The 25,209-nt window shown below is 45.0% G+C and overlaps 1 protein-coding gene across 2 annotated transcripts in view; it reads left to right on the plus strand.

Annotated features, from left to right (window-relative positions):
* Window positions 1–482: 482 nt before the first annotated feature.
* Window positions 483–25,209, plus strand: part of tmem91 (transmembrane protein 91) — a 28,336-nt gene continuing 3,609 nt past the window's right edge. Inside the window, exons 1-2 of one of the 2 annotated variants that reach the window (XM_061719900.1) lie at window positions 483–878; window positions 21,269–22,403. In XM_061719900.1, coding sequence (XP_061575884.1) covers window positions 21,984–22,403 — 420 coding nt within the window. In that variant the 5' untranslated portion in view covers window positions 483–878; window positions 21,269–21,983. Of the gene's footprint in view, window positions 879–20,815; window positions 20,938–21,268; window positions 22,404–25,209 lie in introns of those variants that run through there. The other variant, XM_061719901.1, reaches the window with a different exon arrangement.

Raw genomic sequence — 25,209 nt, forward strand, 5'->3', positions numbered from 1 at the left:
CCTCAGTCCACTTCTGCATTATGCAGCAGCAGCATCACTGAGTCCTCATCTCACGCTCGCTCTCTCCCCCCTGCAGATATTTGCATTTGCATCCCAGCGAACAACACGCAACATTTGTGTCACTACGGCTAACCTTAAACCTCCCAACAGTCTTAACTGCAATCCTAATCTAAACCCAAATTCAATGCCCTGACCTCGGTAATCCTCTTAAACAAGTAAGAAAAAAGGCCAAATCTCCTCACTTTTGCACAGCAGACGGGCGGGCTTTAGGACCCAGCACTCCGATCCTAACAAGCTGCAGCGTGAACGCTGATTTATGGTTCCGCGTTTCATCGACGCAGAGCCTACGGCGTACGGTGCGCGTCGCCGCGTACCATACGGCGTAGGTTCTGCGTCGATTTAACGCAGAACCATAATTCAGGCTTGAGGAGAGACAAAGGAGAGGAAGAGAGGAGGAGGAGAGGAGGAAGAGAGGAGGAGAGGACAGGGGTGAGGAGACGAGAGGGGGGCAGAGCAGAGGGAACAAGGCTTCGTTCGGAAGAAGGAGAAAGTTACAGGGATATTTATATTTCTAAAGCCTTCCTCTCCGCGGGGGGAGGAAGAGGAGGAGAGGCCGAGCATCATCAGCGCGGCTGCGCTGGAGGCGGAGGAGGAGGAGGAGGAGGAGGAGGAGAGAAGGAGAGGTGCTGCATCTCCATCACATCAGCAGAGCAGGAGATGCTGACAAGTTTCACTTCCACTCAGCGCACATTTGCAACTCCCACACAAACACGTTTTTCAGCCTCCGCGCAGCATCAGCATCCCGTCCTGCGGAGGCTCTGATCTGGGACCCCTGGACCCCCCCTGGACCCCCCTGGAGGACTCCTGCAAGCAGCAAGGTGAGAGCAAACCCTTTTAGGGATATAAACCCGCAGAGAAACGCAGGACTCGGGATGAATGAATGCGTGAGTGTGTGTGTTTTGTTTCATCCTGCAACCACTTCAGAAATAGAAATCAGTATTTTTCCTCTGCCACTTCCATCCCATCAACATCCATCAGCATCCTTGTTGAATGAATACTTTATGAGCCGCCAGGGGCGCGTCGCACTGTTTTTGGGGTCCCGGGGAGGATTGGGTTCACGGGGCCCCCCAGAGGAGTTTGAACCTGATTAGCTGTGGCAACAACACTTTCAGATTAAGGTTGAATCTAATATTTAAAGTCCAGCTTGCAGAATAATAATGTTCCCATTCGTGCATGGAAGCGTAAACTAGAATCCTCCCTGAAGTAAGATTCCTACTCATCGTGTTTGCTTCGATAAAATATGCCCCCAGCTAACTACGCCGTTTATAAAAGTCATTTTATTCACATTATGGTCGGGTGTTTCCACAGAATCCCTCGTCTATAATCGGGATGATGTGAGCTGAATCGGTGCCACTGAAGTGTTTTTACTATGACGTCACTCCCACTTCCGACTTTTAGGGTAAATGGAAGGCAATAAAAACATAGTTAGTGGACAAATGAGTTGAAACGTGACTCACTATCATTAAAAATGCCTCATTAAAGCACATTTTTTATTTCATTGTACTTATTCATGTACTTATATCATTTCATTAGCCATTTAGAGGCTGTTCTGGACCGGTTTACTCGCTTCTTGGTGTGATGTACGACTTTCAATGATTTTTATTTATTTATTTATCTATTTATTACGGATTACGGAAGACTATTCTTCCTGGGGTCCAACATTGCACACATAAAACAATAAAATACAATCCTTACAATTAAAACATAACTAAATCTAAACAAAAATGATCTAAGATGTGATGGGATTCAACCCTTACATTGTTGAAACCAGCCAGAACCAAACAACAAAAAATATTCCATTTTACACACTCAGACTTTCAGAATAAACCAAGAATTTCAGCATAAACCAAACTAACTAAAACTGACTTCCTTGCTAAATACTGCTTTTCTTAATTTATTTTTGAATCTAGCTTTATTGTTTATCATGGTTAAATGTGGTGGAAGCTTATTCCAACATGTTACTGCTCTATACGTTGTAGCCTCTTTAGTGCGTTGGTTCTGGTTGCATAGCCATGTTTGATACACCAAAAAAAAAAGAAGAAAAATCACAGCTTCTTTCTCATTACAGCTATTTTAAATTTATACCCTCATTTTATTTTTAATTCTTTAACACAAACGTTTCACGCTTAACTGTTTCATTAAAAAGAAGACGGGCCTTTTAATTCTCATCACATGCTCTTTATTGAAGCTGACCTTGGTGCCCGGGGGTCCGCTGGGGGGTTGGGGGGCTGGGGGGGGGGTCTATCCGCCTGAATGGTCCAATTATAGCAGGAAAAGGCTGCTGTTGGTTGTAAAGATGAAAACAGGATAAGACGTGAAAGGATTTCTGTAATAAAAGGTTTCTGCGTATATATTTGCTGAGGTTGGACTTCTCTGGTCTTCAGAGCCGCAGTCGGGTTTTGTTTTATTTTTATTTATTTAATTATATAAAATATAAGCTAATAATAATGATGTGTGAATGATGTTCATCTGCACGGATCTAATTATTCAGCGCATCCCGCTCACGCGCAGTAACGCGCGAAGACGTGAGCCCGCGCGCGCCCCCGCGGGGCTGCACTTGACCTTAATCGTAACTGCTACATGTCCAGAAAGTTCAGCCCCATGTGAGGGGTCGTCACAGATTAGAGGGAAAGGGAACGCTCGCAGATACGCGGCCAAACGCGGCCCGGTGTTCTGTCGTTTTCTGCTGCTTTGTCGAAAAATGCTACCTAATGGTTTTTCTAGCTTTGCAGAGCTACAATTTTATTGTGTTTTATTCCCTAAACCCCTTCTTTTCCCTCCAAATGGTCCTTGTCGCTTGCCAGGCTGTCATTGTAAATAAGAATGTTCTTAATGACCTGCCTGGTTAAATAAAGGCCAATGACTGAATGAATATCAAATAAAGCGATAGAATTATTATTTTTTTCTCTTTATCATATACAGGACTGTCTCAGAAAATTAAAATATTGTGATAAAGTTCTTTATTTTCTGTAATGCAATTAAAAAAACAAAAATGTCATACATTCTGGATTCATTACAAATCAACTGAAATATTGCAAGCCTTTTATTATTTTAATATTGCTGATTATGGCTTACAATTTAAGATTAAGATTCCCAGAATATTCTAATTTTTTGAGATAGGATATTTGAGTTTTCTTAAACTGTAAGCCATGATCAGCAATATTAAAATAATAAAAGGCTTGCAATATTTCACTTGATTTGTAATGAATCCAGAATGTATGACACTTTTGTTTTTGTAATTGCATTACAGAAAATGACAATATTCTAATTTTCTGAGACATGTTCACAAAGTGTAATGCAACTCATGTCATGGATATTGTATTTTGAAGGATCAAATACTCAACATCCCATAATATCCATTTTAAATCAATATTTCAGGGGTACCATAATTTGATATTTCAGTAACATCCTATCAAATAATGCTGCCTTCATCGTTAACAGCTGCGTGGACTGAAGGGATGCAAGAAATGATGGGCGTGGCAATCAAACTTTGAAAATCGACTGTGTGCAGAAGCACAAAGTAGCAGCTCTGGACGGGCAGCATGGATGGACGGAACACCGGCGCATCTGCGCCGCTTCTGCACAGCCGCTGCTCCGCTAATCGTGTTGGCAGGTTTGGCAACCCGCGTTAAAACGCGTCAGTGTTCGCGGACGAGTTCACGGAGCTGACAGGACACTTGGGCCAAACTGACGCATCTGAACAAATCGCGCGCTGTCGGACACGATTTCCAGTTTTGACAAGTTGAGAACAACATAACCTTTTGTGGGAGACCGCCGGTTATATTTGGCTGTCGGCTGGAGTTTGCATATCTGTTTTATAAGCTGAGCTGTTTTTAGTTTATAAAGCGTCTGTTCAGCTGGGCGGGGTCCTGTGACGTCACAGAAACTAACTTTAGCGTCAAATCGTGCCGGAGACGAGGATATCAAGGTCGTGTACATATATAGTTAACTTAAGGTGACCAAATGAAGGGTATTTTTATCCGTCTAATTCAAACTTGGCTCCCAGAATAACTCCAGAAGCCTGTCATCTTTTTTCTCAACGACTAAAAAAAAGATCTACCTGAAAATAAACACAAGTGTTTTTTGATCGGTCGACTTCCTGGAGTCTTATTGATGTGCAGAGTTACGTCTACTGTCAGTACTCGTGTAATGCTGCTGGGGGACATTTCAGTCCTGGTTTCTCTGTTTAGGTGCAGCTTGTGTGGTTCTGACCCGTGTTCCTCAGCTCTGGTCCAAAGGGTCCGGTGTGATGGGTGTGTAGTGGCCCACTAATACACCTTTTCCACCAAACCGGTTCCAGTGCTGGGTCTGGTTCACAACTCGTTCAACTTGGAACCGGCTGAGAACCGGTTTGTGTTTCCACAGCTCGGGTGCTAAGATGAGCCACGTCTTTACGTCTCTGCAAACGTCAGTTATGTTGCTGCGTCTGCATGAAAGTTGAACAACAACTAGGTATTTGCTCTAACAGGACTTGGTCCACGTAGCTTCTCCGTGGACACATCTCTAAAAGACAGGTTGTCTCCTCCTCCCATGATGCTTTGCTGCATCCAGATTCATTCTTATTTGAAAATGTCTCCGTCTCCCAGTCTTGCTGTTGCCGTTGGTCTTAACCCTTGTGCCGTCTTCGGGTCAAGGATGGAGGAATGAAGGAAGGGAGGGAGGAAAGAAGGAAGGGAGGGAGGGAGGGAGGAAGGAAGGAAGGAAGGAAGGAAGGAAGGAAGGAAGGAAGGAAGGAAGGAAGGAAGGAAGGAAGGAAGGAAGGAAGGAAGGAAGGAAGGAAGGAAGGAAGGAAGGAAGGAAGGAAGGAAGGAAGGAAGGAAGGAAGGCTGCCATCCCCCCTTTCCATCCCTTATGTAATTTCATCAATGAATGTGGTTTTACTGCTATTTCAACATTTAGAGTCATCACCAGAAAAATAACACCAGAAAAATTTTACAATTTTCACCTGTTTCAAGTAAATTTTCACTTGAAATAAGTAGGAAAATCTGCCAGATTTATCTTCTAATTACAAGCAAAAAAATCTTGTTTCACTGGCAGATTTTTCTACTTATTTCAAGTGAAAATCTACTTGAAACAGGTGAAAATTGTTGTTTTAAAAATGTCTTGTTTTAAGTGTAATGAGATTTTTTACTAAAATGAGACATTTTAACTAGAAATAAGACAAATATTCTTGTTAAGATTTTGAGTTTTTGCAGTGATCCATTTTACTTATCCTGTGAAGGACAGAGTCATATTGATAAGTTCAGAAAAGTGTTTTTTATTGTTGTGTTTTGATGTATTTGATGTAAGCCCAGTGGATATTTAAAGCTTACAGAAGGCTGCATTTAACTGCTGCTATGTCATTCCTGCAGTATTTCTGCAGGTGTTTTGGTCACTGCTATTATTTGTAATATATTATATTATTTGTAATCAGCACAAATTATCTGTCCCCATATGATCAAATCCACCATCCCCCCTGATTTGTTTTTACAACTCGAGTACTGTCCGTGGGCCTAAAGGGTTGACGGTCCCGGGTCTGGATCCACCGTTGTAGCTCTGCAGCCGGGAAACAGAAACGCTGAGGCTGCTGCTGCCGAGCTGGTTTGGACTCCATCCTTTGTCCCTGGAACGTGAGACGGTCCACCAGCCGGTTCCGACGACACCAGTTCCTCCCGAGCTTCCAGCGCTGCAGCATCAGTTTTAGTCTCTCTGCAAACCTGAGGTGTTCTGGGAATGTTTCGTAAAATAGCCTCGCCAAGTGTCAGGAGAAGACAAATATACCCCTGAAAAACAAACTGCGTCCACTGGACCGTGGTGGGCCGGGCCGGGGGGGGGCGGTTCTTTGGGGACGTCTCGGAAACTAAAAGAAAACTGCTCAGTAAGAAGTTGGAGCAGCTTCACCAGGACCACAATAAGACCCCCTTACCCCCAAAAAACCCAAATCCACCTTTTTATGATGTCACAGGAGCTCATGTTGAACAAAACTCAGCATTTAAAAACATGGAAATGCTACAACAAACATTTACCTGCTTTTTAAGCCTCCAGTTGTGACTAAAATGATGATTTAATCCTAAAACACTGCACATCTGTCAGAAAACAAGGAACATGAGGATCTAAACGGAGCACCAGAACCTGCAGTCATGGAAAAGGTTCTGAACGGGGACCCGGATTTGCAGCATTTTCTACAGTGGCCGACAAGGGCCTGGCGCACTGCAACGGCCTAATGTGTCTCAGTTAAGGAAAACGGCTTCAAGTACAGAAACGATTCAAATTCACAAACTCAAAACGAGGTACAAAAAGAGGAACGTGGTGCAAATTAAAAAACGTGCTGCAAAAAACCAAGACAAATGCAGCATCATCAAACCGCTGCAAATAGAGAAACGATGCAAAGCACAAAACAATATAAAACAAGAAACCATCTTCAAAAGAAAAAAAGAAGAAAAAAAAACGGTCACTACAACCGGAAGTGCTCCAAACCTGCAGGGGGCGCTCTCAGCGTAACAGCTCAATGGACAGACACACGCAGTGTTTACATCATGGTTTAAACTTACAGCGGGAACGGTAATGTGATTTTTATATACGATGTTTATATCACGTTACAACGCTGTACATTATGAGACGTTTCATTATTATATTTTAACGTTACACCAGACGATACAAGGCTGCACATAATACACATATTGATATAAAGCACCCGTTATAATAGTACATTAAAAAGCCCTCTTGTCAAAGTCTTCCATAACATAAACCCTGTCCTTTTTTTCCTATAATAAAGAAACGTCTCGTAATGTGCAGCGTTGTACAGTGATATAAACATCGTATATAAATATAGTCAGATAAAAATCACATTACGCGCCCACTTCCGGTTGTAGTGACCGGTTATGAAGCGTTTTTCTTTTGAAGATGGTTTCTTGTTTTATATCGTTTTGTGCTTTGCATCGTTTCTCTATTTGCAGCGCGTTTGATGATGCTGCATTTGTCGTTGTTTTTTGCAGCACATTTTTTCATTTGCACCTCCTCTTTTTGTACCTCGTTTTGAGTTTGAGTGAATTTGAATCGTTTCTGTACTTGAAGCCGTTTTCCTTAACTGAGACACATTAGGCCGTTGCAGTGCGTCGGCCCCCGTAATTTCCTGCTTCAGTGTGTCTCACTTCTCGTCCTCCGCTCAGCCGGTCTCTGGACATCACCTGGAGAGTTCTTCCAGGGGTCTTGAAGGCGTTTCCAGCAGGACTTCCAGCCCTTTGTGACCCACATTAGCTGGTCTTGTGGTTCTGGTTTAGGTTCCAGCATCTTTCCTCCCCGGTGACGTGTCTGCTTTCAGCGTTCAGCTGTCAGCGTTCAGCTCGTGGGTTTGGGCCGTTCCTGGCTGACCTCTCCACTCACACAGCAAACCAGATAAATCTTTGGATTAGCTGCTGCAGCAACTGAAATAAAGCCAAACTCACATCAGAACCAGACAGATTTACAGTTTCCTACATACTTGAGTCTTCTTCTTCGCTGGCCTCTCCAGCAGAGCTCAGGCCCGTTTCTGTCCGGATGAACCTGTAAAAGCGCCAGACGGCTGCAGGAGGGGGGTTTACTCTGGTTTACGGGTTTAAACCTAAACCATAGGAAACCGCCCCTGAAGACAAATGTCCCCTCCAACAGGAGACGCCTGCAGGTCGCTGACGGAGCGTTCTGCAGCAACATGCCGACCAGGCAGAAACGGGCCGGTTCCCGATCAATCGCTGCATCTTCAACTTTTTTTGGGGGGGAGTGGGGGGGTTATTATCAGCAGAAAGACTTCATGCTGACGGTTTTTCATCTGTCCTGTCCTCTCCATCACGCTTTAGCAGAGAAACGCAGAGTTAACAGAAGGGGGAGGGGGGTGTAAGCTGTTTTTGTTTTCTTTCAGATAAAAACAGCCCTAAATAAAGAGATTACTGCATGTTCTAAACGTGCACGAACCTACTGGCACACCAGTGAGGTTTATGCTGCTCAAACATCAAATCATTGAAGCCTTTTCAAATCAACGTGCACGTGCAGCATCAGTGGCTCGTTCACGCGTTCACGCACGGAAACCCTGGAGAATATACGACAAAAAAACTCCTGTGCAGAATCTGCAGATGCACCTGAACCGCGACAAGTGTCACCAGAGGGGCTGATTGTGAGATCCCATTCAGGAACACTGTATTTGGTCAATCAGTTTTTACCTACAGGGCAGCTAATGAGTGGAATACAATCCCTCAAAACATAAGAGAGTCCATCTCATACAGCTCATTTAAGAAAAATCTAAAGAAATGGCTAATCGACAGTCAAATTTGTCAACATTAGTCCCTGATTTACCTGTAGTGTCTGGTCTATATGCTTGTTGTTGGTGTGAAATGTATTGTTTGTTGATATGAATACTGGCCTTGTTTGGTTGGGGGATGTATATACAGGAGGAGTTATGTGTATAGTGTTGCTTTCTAAATATTGTACCCATGACATGTATTTGTTTTTACTGTAATTTGTTGCTTTTATTACTACGCCTGGCAGGGGGACTGGCAATGGAAATTTGGCACTGGCAATCTATTGTAGCCTTTTGGCTACAATAGAGGGAATGCGCATGACGTCACAGATGCGACTTCACAGCGGGTTTCGCCCACTGAGTGGCAGAAAGACTGAGTGGCAGAAAGACTTAGGCCCCGTTTACACGGAGCAAAAACGGTGGCGTTTTCATGCGTTTTTGGCCGTTCGTTTACACGAAAATGAAGCTCAAAGTCACCAAAAACGATCATTTCTGAAAACTCCGGCCAAAGTGGAGATTTTCAAAAACTCCGTCTTCACGTTTGCTTGTAAACGGAGGGAAACGGAGATTTAGGCTTCAGAACGTCACATTATGAGACAGAAACGTCACCAGCATCATTTGTGCGACCTGTGTTTACAATTTGTTTGGCCACCGTCAATGTTTTCTTGTATTTTACCTGTTTTATATTCTAAAGCCACACTTAAAAGTAACTCCACTTCTCTGTCACTCCAAACGAAAGACTCTTGTTCCGTCTTGGAAGTAACTGGAAGTCAAACCTGATTTATGGTTCCGCGTTACACCAACGCAGAGCCTACGCCGTAGGATACGCGGCGACGTGCACCGTACGTAGGAAACACCGTCGATTTAATGCGGAACCATATTATTCAGGCTTCACACGTGTCATTTGTTGACGTTTTTTTCCAGGACTCTGATTGGCTAGCATGACTTTACGCTTCTCGTTACACTGCCCCCTGCAGGTTTGGATGCTCATATCACCTTAGTAGCGTATTTATCCGGGTTCGTGTAAACGAGGATATTTTTCAAAACGTAGAGGGGGAAATATCCGTTTTTGTAAATACCCGGCTATGTCTAAACATGGCCTGAGTGTCAGAAAGACTGAGTGTCAGAAAGACTGAGTGGCAGCGTAGACTTTCAGTTTGAGCACTGGAAAACATCTAAAATGGGAAAGAGCTGTTGTGCGATCGACTGTACTCAAAGATTTAGCAAGAAAAATAAGCTTAAGAGAGACAAATGGATTGCTGCAATTTGCAGAAACAACTGGATTCCAGACACTGAAACGTGGATTTGTGGTTCCCATTTTGTATCAGGTCATGTTGGATTTTTGGGTAGCTAACGTTAAACGGTCAAATCATAAAGTTCCGTGTCCTCATCACTTTAATTTTGCCAACAAATCCTGCCTTGAAGTAGGACCAAGCGTCAAGACTTTTGTAAGCCTTCAAGCTTTGCTTCGTGTATTTCCACGGCATAGAAATTAAGTAAATATAAATATCAGGAAACTGGATTCGTGGCCAAATATTAATGTCCATGGACCACTGGTTCTTCGGGTAACTGTACCAAATATTAATGTCCATGGACCACTGGTTCTTGGGGTAACTGTACGGGTCACTCTCAAGTCCAACTGCCTTTAATTTAATCCGATAATTATCTGTTATCCCGTCTTCTCCACAGTTTCCTCCACTAGTTGCAGCCATTGGATGTTTTGGATGTTTTGCCACTCAGTGCGAGTAAGGGGGCGTGGTCCAGTGGGGATGTGACGTCAATGCAGACCCTCTATTGGGTGCATTTACATTTTGAAAATGTTCATTAATGTACATTGTCCCTCTACAACAAAAGACGCCTCCAGAGGACACATGGAGCCCTGCCGTGCCCCATACGTGCTCGCAGATCCACATTAAAGAGCAGAGCCGGGCAACATACTGCAGATGGGTAACTTTACTTTCCTCGGGCCTCATTGCCCACGGGCACGCGCCTGGTACAGAGTGTGCACGCATGCATGGGTGCAGATCCCGGGGGGGACGGGGGGCCATGCCCCCCCCAATTTCTGAAAAACATGAATTGTCCCCCCCAATAAAAATACCATAAATTATACAGACAAGAAGAGTTAGCCTGTTAAGATACAGGATCTCTTCTTCCAGGGAGTCCTGGAAAATGACAGATGAAAACGAACATGGACATTTAGTAAATACATTTGATGTTGGGTAAACTTGTGCTGTGTTTATTGTGCTCTTAGCAATGGGTTAGAACTGTTTACCACCATAACTGTGTTAAAACATGATCAGTTACTTTAAACAACTTGTTTAGGGCTCCATATTTCATCCATATAGCAATTGATTGTGCATAAAGTAGTCCCATAGGATAAAAGGAAGATGGTGAGAAGAATTTGAGATGAGTAGAAACTACATGCCCAAAACCCTTAAAATTATACGAATATAACAGTTAAGTAAGCAGTGACACACACTGTTGGCTGTTTAGGACAAATACACAAGAAAGGTAAGCACAATAAATGATTCCCTGTGCAGTATTTTTTGGCGAGCCTTTACCAATTTATGGCTGGTATGAGTTGCATATTGGCAAAAAATTAAAAATTAAAATCACGTTGGTGTCCCCCCCCCAATCCTGACATAGATCTGCACCCCTGCACGCATGCACGTTTGGGGGGTTGTGTTTGTGTGATCTGCGCGTCCACGGTGCGTGTTTCTGAAGCAGCAGGATGATGCAAAGCTGTAAAGGACTGCGGTGTGTGGGTCCAAAAAGAGAAGAATGCACGTACTGTGGGTTGATTAATGAGCTCACGCTGTCACGCACGCTCCCTGCTGCAGGGGGGGGTTGCGCGTAAAGACTAATTCCGCGCAGATTCCACGTCCTGCGCGGCCCCGCGGTGGCAGAAACGCGCGTCCCCGCGAGGCAGAGAGCCACGCACGGAAACCATCCCGCGCACTTATTATTACCAAGCCAGGCGGAGGAGCAGCAGCAACGAAAATGGCAAATTAGCCCCTGCTTCATTTATCCTGCAGCGAGCACTCTCAGCTCACTCCGCGGAGGATGCGTTTCCATGGAAACGCGCCGTTACGCGGCGCTCTGCGCGCTCCCGCCTTGCCTCCTTTCTCCTTTCTCCGTCTTATTTCTGTGCTTATCCTCTCTGCTCGGTTTCCTCTGCTCTCAGCAGTCACTCCGCGCAGATTACAGCAGGAACGGAGACAGAAAAAAGGTGGAAACACTTCAGGGTTCAGATTTGTGCTTTTTATTATTTTACTTCTTTTCTTATTCTTACCTATTTGTTATGTCCTGTCGCTTTTAATGTCAATGTAAAGCACTTTGCATTACCTTGTGTTGAATTGTGCTATATAAATACATTTGCCTTGCCTTGCCTTGCCTTGCCTTGCCTTAAAACAAACATTTTTCCCTCTTTGGCTCAGAGATGCTCTTCTTCTCCTCAGCTCAACATCTCCTTCTCCTGCAGTCACATCGCTTTTTTTACGATTTGTGTCACCCCAGATATCACATCCGTGCATGTGTGCGCGCTCAGAGACGCAGAGAAAAGGACTGCAGAGTTGTAACAGTCAGCAGCAACATTTCACTTCACGCCGGATTAGGAGAAGTGAAGGAGTCAGATTAAGGGTTGGAGGTGACGGGAGGAGATCTGCAGAATAGAGAAGAGAGGGAGGGAGAGAGAGAATAGGAGAGAGAGAGGGGCGTCCTTGCAGCTCTCCTCCACCTGACTGGATGTTTTATGAGCTTTGCAGAATCCGAACAAGAGGCTGGTTTATAATACAGCTGACAGAAGTCTTTTTACGGTGTGTGTGTGTGTGTGTGTGTGTGTGTGTGTGTGTGTGTGTGTGTGTGTGTGTGTGTTTGGGGGGGGGGTTAATAAAGCTGAGTGCAGCTCTCCTGGAATGAGGCTGCAGGGATTGGGAGTAGGGGGGGGGGGGGGGGGGCACTACAGATGTAAATATGTGTGTGTGTGTGTGTGTGTGTGTGTGTGTGTGTGTGTGTGTGTGTGTGTGTGTGTGTGTGTGTGTGTGTGTGTGTGTGTGTGTGTGTGTGTGCAGCAGATGTCCAGGTGTCACGCATCAGAGCTTATGATGACATCACCGCGGCGGACAATAACAACAATAATAATAATCAGAAGAAAAGGCACTCAGCCTCCATGAACTGGATCTACGTGATCTGGATCTACAAGAGCTGGATCCACAAGACCAGATACACACGAGCCGGATTTATACGGGTCGGATCTACATAATCTGGATCCACCCGAGCCGGATCTACAAGAGCCAGATCTACAAGAGCCAGATCTATACGAAACGGATCCAATGGAGCCGGATCCACACGAGCTGGATCTACAAGAGCCGGATCCCCAAGACCCGGATCCACACAAGCCGGATCTATATGAGCCGGATCTAGACAAGAGATCGGATTCACACGAGCCGGATCTAGACAAGCCGGATCTACACGGGTCAAATCTACACGGGTTAAATCTACACAGGTCGGATCTACATGAACCGGATCCACACAGATCTACACGAGCCGGATTCATACAAGCCGGATCTACACGAGCTAGATCTACACGAGCCGGATCTAAACGGCTCGGATCTACATGATCTGGATCTACACGAGCTAGATCTAAACGGCTCGGATCTACACGAGTCGGATCTACAAGGCCGGATCCACATGAGCTGGATCTACACGAGCTGGATCTAAACGGCTCAGATCTACACGAGCTGGATCTAAACGGCTCAGATCTACACGAGCTGGATCTATATGAGCTGGATCTACATGAGCCGGATCCAAATGAGCCAGATCTACATGAGCCGGATCTACATGAGCCGGATCTACATGAGCCGGATCTACATGAGCCGGATCTACACGAGCCGGAGCTACATGAGCTAGATCTACATGAGCCGGATCTATATGAGCCGGATCTACACGAGCCGGATCTGTATGAGCTGGATCTACATGAGCCGGATCTACATGAGCCGGATCTACATGAGCCGGATCTACACGAGCCGGATCTACATGAACCGGATCCACACAGATCTACACGAACCGGATTCACACGAGAGATCGGATCCACACGAGCCGGATCTAAACGGCTCGGATCTACATGAGCTGGATCTACACGGGTCGGATCTACAAGGCCGGATCCACATGAGCCGGATCTACATGATCTGGATCTACATGGATGGATCTACACCAGCCGGACCTACACGGGAGATCAGACCCACACCGGCGGTGTAATTCCCGGCTCCGAGAGCGCGGGCTAATTGTGGGGCAGCACCTCCGCTGGGTGCCGGGTGCATATGTGCGAGCATCCGTCCTTTTCCTAAGCGGCTTATGTCATCATTATGGGCTGGAGCTTATCCCTGGTGGGGGGGAGTGGGTGGTGGTGGTGGTGGTGGGGGAAGGGGGGGGTTACAGGCTACCCTCAGGATTTTAAAAAATGCTACCACAGCTCCTAATGTCCCTGTAATGTTTGTATTTATGTTCTCACGTACACATCTGGTGCACCTGCTCATCGGTGCAAACCAAAGATTCGGTGTGGGGGGGGCGTTGTTGATGCTAGAGGTCAGAGGTCAGGGGGGGACAGCCAGGCTGATTGGAGGATACGCAGAGGTGTCAACTAACAAAGTACAAATACTTCGTTACCTTACTTAAGTAGAAATTTTGCTTATCTATATTTCAGTGGAGTAATTATTTTTCAAACGACTTTTTACTTTTACTCCTTACATTTTCACGCAATTATCTGTACTTTTTACTCCTTACATTTTAAAAACAGCCTCGTTAACTCTATTTCATTTCGGCCTTTAAAAAAAACTATCCAGTTAAATTGCTCCATCCAGATAGAGTGAATTTGGTTGTGGTTGTTTCAGATGTTCTTGTCCAGTTTTGTTCTTACATCCGTTCCCTCAGATTCCTGCAACTAAACTTGGATGTACATTCCAATAAAGGTTAGGATAAATGATAACATGCCTCTGAAGTTTGACTTTTTGAACCATTACAATACTTATAGGAAACTAGTCATCATATCTCCTGCTCTCTGAAACACATGTTAATGCTCAATAGTACACATATATGGTTCTTTAATATATTTGTATTATACTAAGATGCATTCATTTTCAATGGCTTTTGTCCTTAATGGCTTTTTTCCCCCTTACATTACTTTTACTTTTATACTTTAAGTAGTTTTGAAACCAGTACTTTTATACATTTACTTGAATAAAAATCTTGAGTTGATACTTTAACTTCTGCAGGAGTGTTTTTAAACTCTAGTATCTATACTTCTACCTGAGTAATGAATGTGAATACTTTTGACACCTCTGAGGATACGTGAAAGGCATCATTAACCCAGTTAACGACCGGAGTATGGAAAGACATCTCTTTCCGGGGGTCAGAGTGAAGCATGAACATGAAGATCCGTCCTCCTCGGGGGGGTGGGGGACAGTTTCCTGGCACACTCGGTGCCGGTTCAACATTATTTAAATGCCGCAGCCGACCTGGTGCTGCTGCTGACTCGCTCCATCCATCTTCCTCTCCTCCTCTGGTCCCTTCAGGGGTTGCCACGGCGACCCATCCGTCTCCGTCTAACACCATCCTCACACACGCTGGACTGTTGACCCCTAAGCACTTAAAGGCCCTGTCCCAATACTCCCACTTCCCCTACTTTTAATCACTACCCCTGAACATTGTGCGTTCCCGTGAGGGTAGTGGTGTCCCAATTCCTCTTTTCACCTAGGGGGAGTGCTGAAAACGAGGGCTTGTGGATATGAATCTGTTCCTACAGAGCGAGGGTTTTCAGATGCAATCTAGTTGACCGAGGGCCAGAAAAATTTCCCAGAATATTTTTTGTCGTCATTTGCGGACTGAATAAAAAAAAAAACATGGCGGACATTTCTTATTTTTTAGTGAGTAAAATCAATATTTTGAGTTAGTTTATGCATAAAAATGCGTTTTTATTACATTTCCAGCGAGAAATATATATTTTACTTTCATAATATTCACTCAGTGAATGTACTGTACATAATCACTCGTTTGCCCATTGTTGCGAAGTCTTTTTCAAACCTCGCCAGAATAAAGGCTGATTTATGGTTCCGCGTTACACCAACGCAGAGCCTACGGCGTAGGTTACGCGGCGACGCGCGCCGTACGTCGTACCCTACGCCCTAGGCTCTGTGTTGGTGTAACGCGGAAACCATAAATCAGCTCCGGAGCCGGCAGGCAGAAATCCCGAAATTTTCGGAGCAAATTTCTTAACAGGCGTAGCTACAACTGTTAGATTTCATCTATTAAACCAACATTTATCTTCCTAAATGATTTATTTCAGCCAGCGGTAATTCTCCACAGAGCTGCAGGTTTCTCCCCGGGACGACGGCGCAGGTTGACCCGGCGATCACGTCTGTATGTGATCTGCTGCTGCTGCTGCTGCTGCTGCTGCTTCTGCTGCTCCCCGGGCCGGCGGCTCTTATCATCGCCGAAAACATCAGATTAAATTTCTTAACAGGCGTTATTTGGATAAACTGAGCCCAGGTTGGGGATCTTAACGGTTACTTTTACGCCTGAAAAAATATTAAAACTTAATAAAGTGGCATATTAACAGCGCTACAGCTGAAATTAAAACAGCTTTTGACTCTCAGCTTCCTGATTTTAGGGGTGGTGCTGAAGGTAGGGGTAGTGGGAGTATTGGGACAGGCCCCTGGGAAGATTTCAAGTCCCCTAAAATCTGTGGCTTCTTTTTTTAGGGGGTGTATTGACATTAGCCCAAACTCTTCCCCCTTATTTACCTGCCCCTCATTCACTCACCTCCATCTCTAGAGACTCTCCTCCACCTGCTCCTCCTCTCACCGTGGATCACAACGACATGACGGTCCACGGAGGTTCCTGTCCAACCTCATCCGTCACCTCGGCGGAACAGTAATGGGCTCAGAGCCGATCCTGGATGCAGCCCCACCTCCACCTGAGACCCCTCCGTCACACTTACACACCTCACCTCCCACTTGCGTCTGTAAAGTACCACACTGGATACAGCTCGGTTAGAAACGTGTCGTTTTCTGGTGTTCAAATCCTTGATTCATCAAACACTCTGTCAGGGTTTGACATTTTCCCCAGTTTGTGTTTTCTGTTCTGCCCCACCTGTTTTCCATCTCCGATTGTTCACACCTGTGTCTCGTTATCCCCTGTGTATATCTGGTCTTGTCTTTCCCTGCTCTCTGTCGGTCCGTACTGTTTGCTTCCTCCATGTGTCCTGTCCGGTTCTTGCGCTCGTGTTTTTTTGCTAATCCTGCTCTGAAGCTTTTTGGTTCTGGTTTTTCTTAATAAACCCAGTTTTTTGCAACTCCTGGCTCCTGCTCTCCTGCGCTTGGGTCCTCAACAAACCACACTCGTGACACACTCGGCCGCTGAACTGATGCTCGATATAAATACTGAATATTTGTACATCAGGTTTCTTCCTTTTCTGATGTATTCGTACCGGCGGGGGTCTTTACACCAGATACGGAGGAAGACCTTCTTAGTCCGTCCTGAAGAGAGAGAGAGAGAGAGAGAGAGAGTCGTATCTCAGGTCATGAACTGCATTTTGGTGACAGCTTCAAAACATTTTGAAGGTTGTTTTTTTATGATCTCCCTCTTTTCTAGAATACTTGAAACACTCAAGATGACTGATCCTCATCTCTTCCTTCCTATTTCAGCTGTCCAACTGAAAACAGAACCGAGGGACGGGCTGCGGCCCGAGCCTCAGCTGGTCCAACCTCCCTCTCCTCGGTTCAGATCTCTGATCACGCTCAGCTGATCGCATCATTCGCGTGTTTGCGTCCTTGTGGCTCGTGCTATTTCCGTCTGCGTTACAGACCGTAATGTATTGTTTTTAGTTCTCTGTTTGCATCAGCCGGAGAGATTAAGATGATTAATCCTAAAAGAGATAAAATGGCCTCATTTAGAGCCGCTCCGTGCGGATCGATCATCACAATCTCTGGGAGATCAATCAGCAGTAAATCTGATCAATAAACACTCATCTGAACTGCTGCATCGGAATGTCAGGTATCTCCATGTTTTAAACGCAGCTAAACGAGAACGTCTGGGGGGTAAAATCAATGTATCTGGTAATTACAGTTATCACAGAGGCTCGCTGTGGTACGCGGCTCCCTGAATGCACCACCCAGGTGACGCGTTCAGGTTCCTCTGAGGATGATTGGGAAACTCTCAAGAGTCCAGTTTCACATCCGACCATAAAGTTCTGGTGCTGGTAGCGGGTCACACCCTCAACTACGGATGGATGGGTGGATGGATGGATGGATGGATGGATGGATGGATGGATGGATGGATGGATGGATGGATGGATGGATTGGTGGATGGATTGGTGGATGGATGGATGGATGGATGGATGGATGGATGGATGGATGGATGGATGGATGGATGGATTGGTGGATGGATGGATGGATGGATTGGTGGATGGATGGATGATGGATGGATGGATGGATTGGTGGATGGATGGATGGATGGATGGATGGATTGGTGGATGGATGGATGGATGGATGGATGGATGGATGGATGGATGGATGGATGGATGGAGGGATGGATGGAGGGATGGATTGGTGGATGGATGGATGGATGGATGGATTGGTGGATGGATGGATGGATGGATGGATGGATGGATGGATGGATGGAGGGATGGATGGAGGGATGGATTGGTGGATGGATGGATGGATGGATGGATGGATGGATTGGTGGATGGATGGATGGATGGATGGATGGAGGGATGGATGGATGGATGGATGGATTGGTGGATGGATGGATGGATGGATGGAGGGATGGATGGATGGATGGATGGATGGATGGATGGATGGATGGATGGATTGGTGGATGGATGGATGGATGGATGGAGGGATGGATGGATGGATGGATTGGTGGATGGATGGATGGATGGATGGATGGATGGATGGATGGATGGATTGGTGGATGGATGGATTGGTGGATGGATGGATTGGTGGATGGATGGATGGATGGATTGGTGGATGGATGGATGGATGGATGGATGGATGATGGATGGATGGATGGATGGATGGATGGATGATGAATGAATGATGGATGAATGATTGATGGATGGATGGATGGATGGATGGATGGATGGATGGATGGATGGATGGATGGATGGATGGATGAATGATGGATGGATGGATGGATGGATGGATGAATGAATGATGGATGAATGATGGATGGATGGATGGATGGATGGATGGATGGATGGATGGATGAATGAATGAATGAATGAATGAATGAATGATGGATGGATGGATGGATGGATGGATGGATGGATGGATGGATGGATGGATGGATGAGTGGATGGATGGATGGATGGATGGATGGATAATGAATGAATGATGGATGGATGGGTGGATGGACGGATGGATGGATGGACGGATGGATGGATGGATGGGTGGGTGGATGGATGGATGGATGGATGGATGGATGGATGGATGGATGGATGGATGGATGGATGCGTTTTAATTGGAAACTACAATGTTTTCCTCGATGTTTTCCTTCAGTTTTGGTTCCTGAAGCTCACGAGCAGGTCGTACTCACCCTGCCGGCCCAAATCCAAGTTTAATAATAAAGATAAATAATGAATGACAGGAATCACATAGTTGCTCGGCTCGTTCACCCAGAAGCCCCGGCCTGATCTCGGTGCACATTCAGCCGTCGGCGTCTGATGTTGCTGCGACTGACGCAACAAACACGAAACAATCCCTGGTGCGCACTTCAAAGCTCCCAGCATCCTTTGAGAGGCGGGCGTGTCTGACAGCCGTGAGTGAGAGCGGCTCCATCAACAACACTTTACCTTGTTCTCCTGTTGCTCTTCTCCGGCTTTGCTGGATGTGTTGAGTCTTTTTCACGCAATTACGGTTAGATAAAAGCCGGGTACCTCCACATCAAACCGCCCTGCAACTGTTGCGTGGGATTAGTCACTAAATAAAAGTCTCTGAAAGTTTTTACTCGGGTGCCAGAGATGGAGACTTACCATTCTTAACTAAAATCATAGAAAAAGTACTTTTTATCCGATTTAAATACATTTTTCAGATGGAACATGGACTCACAGAAGCTTTCAGTCCTGGTGCTATTGGATCTAAATCCAGCTTTTGATCCATTAGATCACCACATGTTATTAATCTGGAGGGTGGCTCTGGTACTGTTTTCAACCGGTTTTACTCCCATCTCACTCATCGATGATACATGCTCCTCTAAATTTCATAAAGTAAATTATGGGGTTCCCCAAGGATCAATTTTCGGCCCATCACTTTAATCTATATGCTTGGGGACGTCTGCAGGAGATATGATGTTGGTTTTCATGCTACGCTGATGATACACAACTGAACACACGTAGAAGCAGTTAACGTTCTTTTAAACTGGATTGGAGAGGTGAAGTCATGGATGCCAGATCGTTTCTCGCACCTTAACCAGGACCAAACTGAAGTCTTAATTATCATTCCTGAAAACGAGAGAAAGATCCTTTTACTTTTATCAGTTTGTGAGAAATCTGGGTGTGTTTTTGACTCTGAGCTGGATTTTGTTCCACATATTAGAAATGGATTGTATCACCCTAAAAGCATCGCCAGACTCCGTCCATTTCTCTCTCCAGCCGGCATGGAAGTGTTGATGAAAGCTTTTATTCATAATAGACCATCGTGACACTCGGGGAAAAGCGGGGCCACGTTACACCTGTTTTAAAACCGCTGCATTGGCTCCCCGTGTGTTACAGGATGGACTTTTATTAGTTTATAAATGTCTTAATGGTCTTGGGGCTTATTATTAATCTTATCTGCTGATGTGTGTGTGTGAGTATCAGTGTGAGGATGTGCGTGAAGATTAGCTGATGTGTGTTTTTAACCATGAGGGTGTCAGTTTCTACGTGTTGGTGTGGATTTTATAATGTAAAGCACTTTGCACTACAGTCGTATGAAAAGTGCTGTCAGATTAATCAAAGTCTGAATTAAGTTTGTTCTTATGAGAATCAGAATCAAGTCAAGTCAGAGAGCTGACTGTGTTTGTGACATGCTTTGACACACGCAGGAGGTTAAAACTGCTTACTTCCTCGTTGGTCAATTAACCATTGTCTTTAGACACATCAGTTTCAAGACCCCCATCACATGCTCTAAACAGATAACAGGGCAGCCACTTCCTTGGAGATACTCAGGGGGGTCGACTGACAGCCGTCTCATTGTCTTTAAGGGTTAGTTGACCATCTCATGACAACAAAACCCCCTTGACCATTTCTTAAAAGGATGTCTGTTGCTCTGCACACCAGAGATAACTGAAAAGTCATAAGTGACTTTTCAACCACATCATCTGATACCATGTTTGTTCTCCATCTGTTTCCTGTTTCTGTCCATTGTCCATTCAACTATTTACTATTGGGTGTCTTTTACCCCCAACGTCTGTTATCTATACATTGTTTACCAAATATGGTTTTTCCTGTCATCCTTGCTGAATAAAAAGGGCTCGACTGCAGGGAGAATGCGGAAGAAGGCCTGACGAGCTCTAAAGAGGAGGGCCGTGTTGCCCTAAAAGCTCCTCAAGACTTCTCTCCAAGCTTCTGCAGAAGCGCCTTGAAAATCATTCCACAGGTCTCTGGTGTCTTTTTCTAAGTTATTTATGTTGTGATGATTTAGGAACCTAACAAGTGCTGTATAAATAAAGTTTGATTTGATTTGAATAAATTAGTTGTTTGATAATAATAATGTATTTTTCTTGCCACATACTGCCGTTGCAGACAAGAGCGCCCCCAAGGGGCGATGACACAATAGTGTCACTTTGAGTGAGGTTGCAAATTGTGAGACATGATCAGAGTTAAGATAAGTTGAAAAGTCGAGGCAGAGTAGCGTAAAAGCCCCAGAATGCTTTGCAGCGACCAGGAGCTGAGCTGCAGAATCTGAACATGTTTTCTTCTCTCAACAGATCTCATCGTCCTCATCAGAACCGGATAGAAGCTCCCCGTCTGTCCCGAGAGGAAGTCTGTTGATAGGGCTGGTCGGGGCAATAACATTACACCTCCTAACGGCGCGCCGAGGCCCGGATCAGCAGCAGAAGACCCTCATCTCCTCATTACTGCCTCCTGCAGCAGCACCAGCCCTCAGATATAACCCCGGCCAACCCCTGTCAGGGGTTTGAGTGCTAGTGGCTCTGTGAGATCCGGTTCAGTCATGTGACGGGTTCCCGCTCTCGTATTGTACCACAGCTGAAGGGAAAGGCCCGATCATCCCGTCTCACACGACCTTCGGGGTCTGGAACCACCACATCTGAGAAAAAACCTGTATTTGTGAATTCACGACCCCCCAACGTGCTCCGTCACGTGACATGGAAAACCTTGTAAGGAGTGTAGTTCCCGACCCGTGAGGAGAAGAGTGATCCAACACCGCCCACCGGGCCGGTCTATGCTCCACGCGAGCATAAACCTGGCGTGTGTCGTGTCCGGGACGCAGCCCTGCAATAAGGGAAAAATGAAAGAATAGGATTAAAGATGGATTATCACTGAAAGCTCAGCAAAGCAGCTGCCTCTGCGTAAACCCATTGGACTCTCTTCAGACAGAGAGGCGCGCCGCCAGCCGATCAGCAGATTACACTCGCTTGTTGATGTAGTGGCCTCTTGTGCGTCTGGTATTAAAAGAGGGAGATGCAGAGTCTGGACGAGCAGGAGCACCCCCTCCTGGGGGAGAGCGTCACCCACGGCAGGGCTCCCGGGCCGGGCCAGGACCCCAATGCGGTGTTCAAGGGTCTCCTGGTGCGGTGCGAGGAGGACCGGGCCTACCCGCCCTTGGCCTGGAGGAGCTACTGCGGACACGCCCCCCCCGAGCTGCAGCAGCACCAGGTCCTGGACCCGTGTTCGTTACCGCGTACGCTGGAGTCCTATTACCCAGCAGCCCCCGTCTGGGCCAACGGCGACTCCCTGCTCAGCAAGGACTACCTGGAGACCACCTTCGTGGACATCCGGCCCGGGTCCAGCCTGGAGAGGAAGCTGCTGGCCGAGGCGCAGGACTACCACAGCGGGTCCTACAGCGTGGACGACGAGGAAGACCTGCTCCCCGACTCCGACGTAAGTCTCACTCTCACATAACGCTTTTCCTCCAAACCGGTTCCAGGGCTAGTTCTGTTCCCACTCAGCAATGCTCAGCACTCTCTGTTTCCACTGACAAAGAACTGGCTCCGGGTCAGAAGAACCGGTTCCAAGGTAGCACCAACTCTTTACTGGTTTAGACCAGGGGTTGGCAACCCAAAATGTTGAAAGAGCCATATTGGACCAAAAACACAAAAAACAAATATGTCTGGAGCCGCAAAAAATGAAAAGTCTTGTATACGCCTTAGAATGAAGGCGAAAGGCGAAATGTTGAGAAAAAAGTTGAAATGTTGAGAAAAAAGTCGAAATGTCGAGAAAAAAGTCGAAATGTCGAGATAAAAGTCGACATGTTGAGAAATAAGTCGAAATGTCGAGATTAATGTTGAAACACAATCGCGAAAAAAAAAGTCGAAATCTCGAGAAAAAAGTCAAAATGTCAAGAAAAAAGTCGAAATGTTGAGAAAAAAGTCGAAATGTTGAGAAAAAAGTCAAAATGTTGAGAAAAAAGTCGAAATGTCGAGAAAAAAGTCGAAATGTTGAGAAAAAAGTCAAAATGTTGAGAAAAAAGTCGAAATGTCGAGAAAAAAGTCGAAATGTCGAGATAAAAGTCGAAATGTCGAGAAAAAAGTCGACATGTTGAGAAATAAGTCGAAATGTCGAGATTAATGTTGAAACACAATCGCGAAAAAAAAAGTCGAAATCTCGAGAAAAGTCGAAATCTTGAGAAAAAAGTCAAAATGTCAAGAAAAAAGTCGAAATGTTGAGAAAAAAGTCAAAATGTTGAGAAAAAAGTCGAAATGTCGAGAAAAAAGTCGAAATGTTGAGAAAAAAGTCAAAATGTTGAGAAAAAAGTCGAAATGTCGAGAAAAAAGTCGAAATGTCGAGAAAAAAGTCGAAATGTTGAGAAAAAAGTCGAAATGTCGAGAAAAAAGTCGAAATGTCGAGATTAAAAAGGAGAGGAAAAAGGAAGAAAAAAGGAAAAAAAGAAGAAAAAGGACAAAAAAAGAAAAAAGAAGAAAAGAGAAAAAAGAAAAAAAAGGGGAAAAATAGAAGAAAAAAAGGGAAAAAAGGTCAAACATTTTTGAAAAATCTCCAGGGAGCCACTAGGGCGGCGCTAAAAAGCCGCGGGTTGCCGACCCCTGCTCTAGAGGAAAGAACCGCTTACGTAAGTGGAGGGGGAGGAGTTATTAAGACCAATGGCAATAGCAAGACTGGGAAACGGAGACATTTTCAAATAAGAATGAATCTGGAAGCAGCAAAGCATCATGGGTCTGAGGAAGAGACCACTTTTCTTTCAGCGGCTTCAAACGCTATCAGTCCACTGAATAGGAACGTATCATGTGTAATCAGAGCCTTGAATGGTGTGAGTAGATGGGATACTGTCTACCCGCTAGATTTTTGTCATTATTCTTTGGGTTGATAATGGCTTTCTCTATGTATTTTAACCCAGCTACTGCTATTGAAAACGAAACTTAGGCTCAGTAGATGTTTTGTCACCATTCTACGCTCAACTACACATTCCCTCACCCTAAAACCTAATCCTAACTATAACCCTCACCCTAAACCTAACCTTAACCTAAACCCATTATCAAAAAAGCCATTATTAACCCAAAGAATAATGACAATAATCTACCGGGTAGACCAGGGGTCGGCAACCCAAAATGTTGAAAGAGCCATATTGGACCAAAAACACAAAACACAAATATGTCTGGAGCTGCAAAAACTGAAAAGTCTTGTATGTATAAGCCTTAGAATAAAGGCAAATGGCGAAAGTCGAAATGTCGAGAAAAAAAAGACGAAATGTTGAGGAAATAGTCCGAATTTCGTGAAAAAAGTCAAAATGTCGAGAAAAAAGTCAAAATTTCAAGAAAAAAGTTGAAATGTCGAGATTAATATTGAAGTACAATCTCGAGAAAAAAGTCGAAATGTTGAGAAAAAAGTCAAAATGTTGAGAAAAAAGTCAAAATGTTGAGAAAAAAGTCAAAATTTCGAGAAAAAAGTCGAAATGTCAAGATTAAAAAAGGAAAGGAAAAGGGAACAAAAAAAGAGAAAAAAGAAAAAAGAAGAAAAAAAGGAAAAAAGGAGAGAAAAAAAGGAAAAAATGAAGAAAAAAAGGAGAAAAAAAGAGGAAAAAAGAAAAAAAGAAGAAAAAAGAAGAAAATAAGGAAAAAAAAGATCAAACATTTTTGAAAAAGCTCCAGGAGCCACTAGGGGGACGCTAAAGAGCCGCATGCGGCTCTGGAGCCGCGGGTTGCCGACCCCTGGGGTAGACAGTATCCCATCTACTCACACCATTCAAGGCTCTGATTACACATGATACATTCCTATTCAGTGGACTGATAGCATTTGAAACAGGTGTTTCTTTTAGAGATGTGGTCCACGGAGGAGCTACATGGACCAAGTCCTATTAGAGCAAATACGTCGTTGTTGCTTCAACTTTCAAGCAAACGCAGAGACATAACTGTGGTTTGCAGCGACGTAATGACGTGGCTCCTCTTAGCACCCGCGCTGTGGAAAAACAAACCGGTTCTCAGCTGGTTCCAAGTTGAACGAGTTGTGAACCAGAACCAGCTCTGGAACCGGTTTGGTGGAAAAGGGGTATCAAATGTGAAGTTTAAATGTTCACTAAATATCAGAGCACACATCATGTCCTCCGTGCGAGTGATGGCAGAGAGGTTTTCACTGGGGACCAGCATGGGGGGCCGTGTCAGAGGGGGCCCCGCTAGGAACTAACAGACAGCATGAATATGTCCTACGTTCAAGTAGAGAAGCTCAGGAACATCTT

This window comes from Cololabis saira, chromosome 4 (assembly GCF_033807715.1).
Source record: "Cololabis saira isolate AMF1-May2022 chromosome 4, fColSai1.1, whole genome shotgun sequence".
NCBI classification, from domain to species: Eukaryota; Metazoa; Chordata; class Actinopteri; order Beloniformes; family Belonidae; genus Cololabis; species Cololabis saira.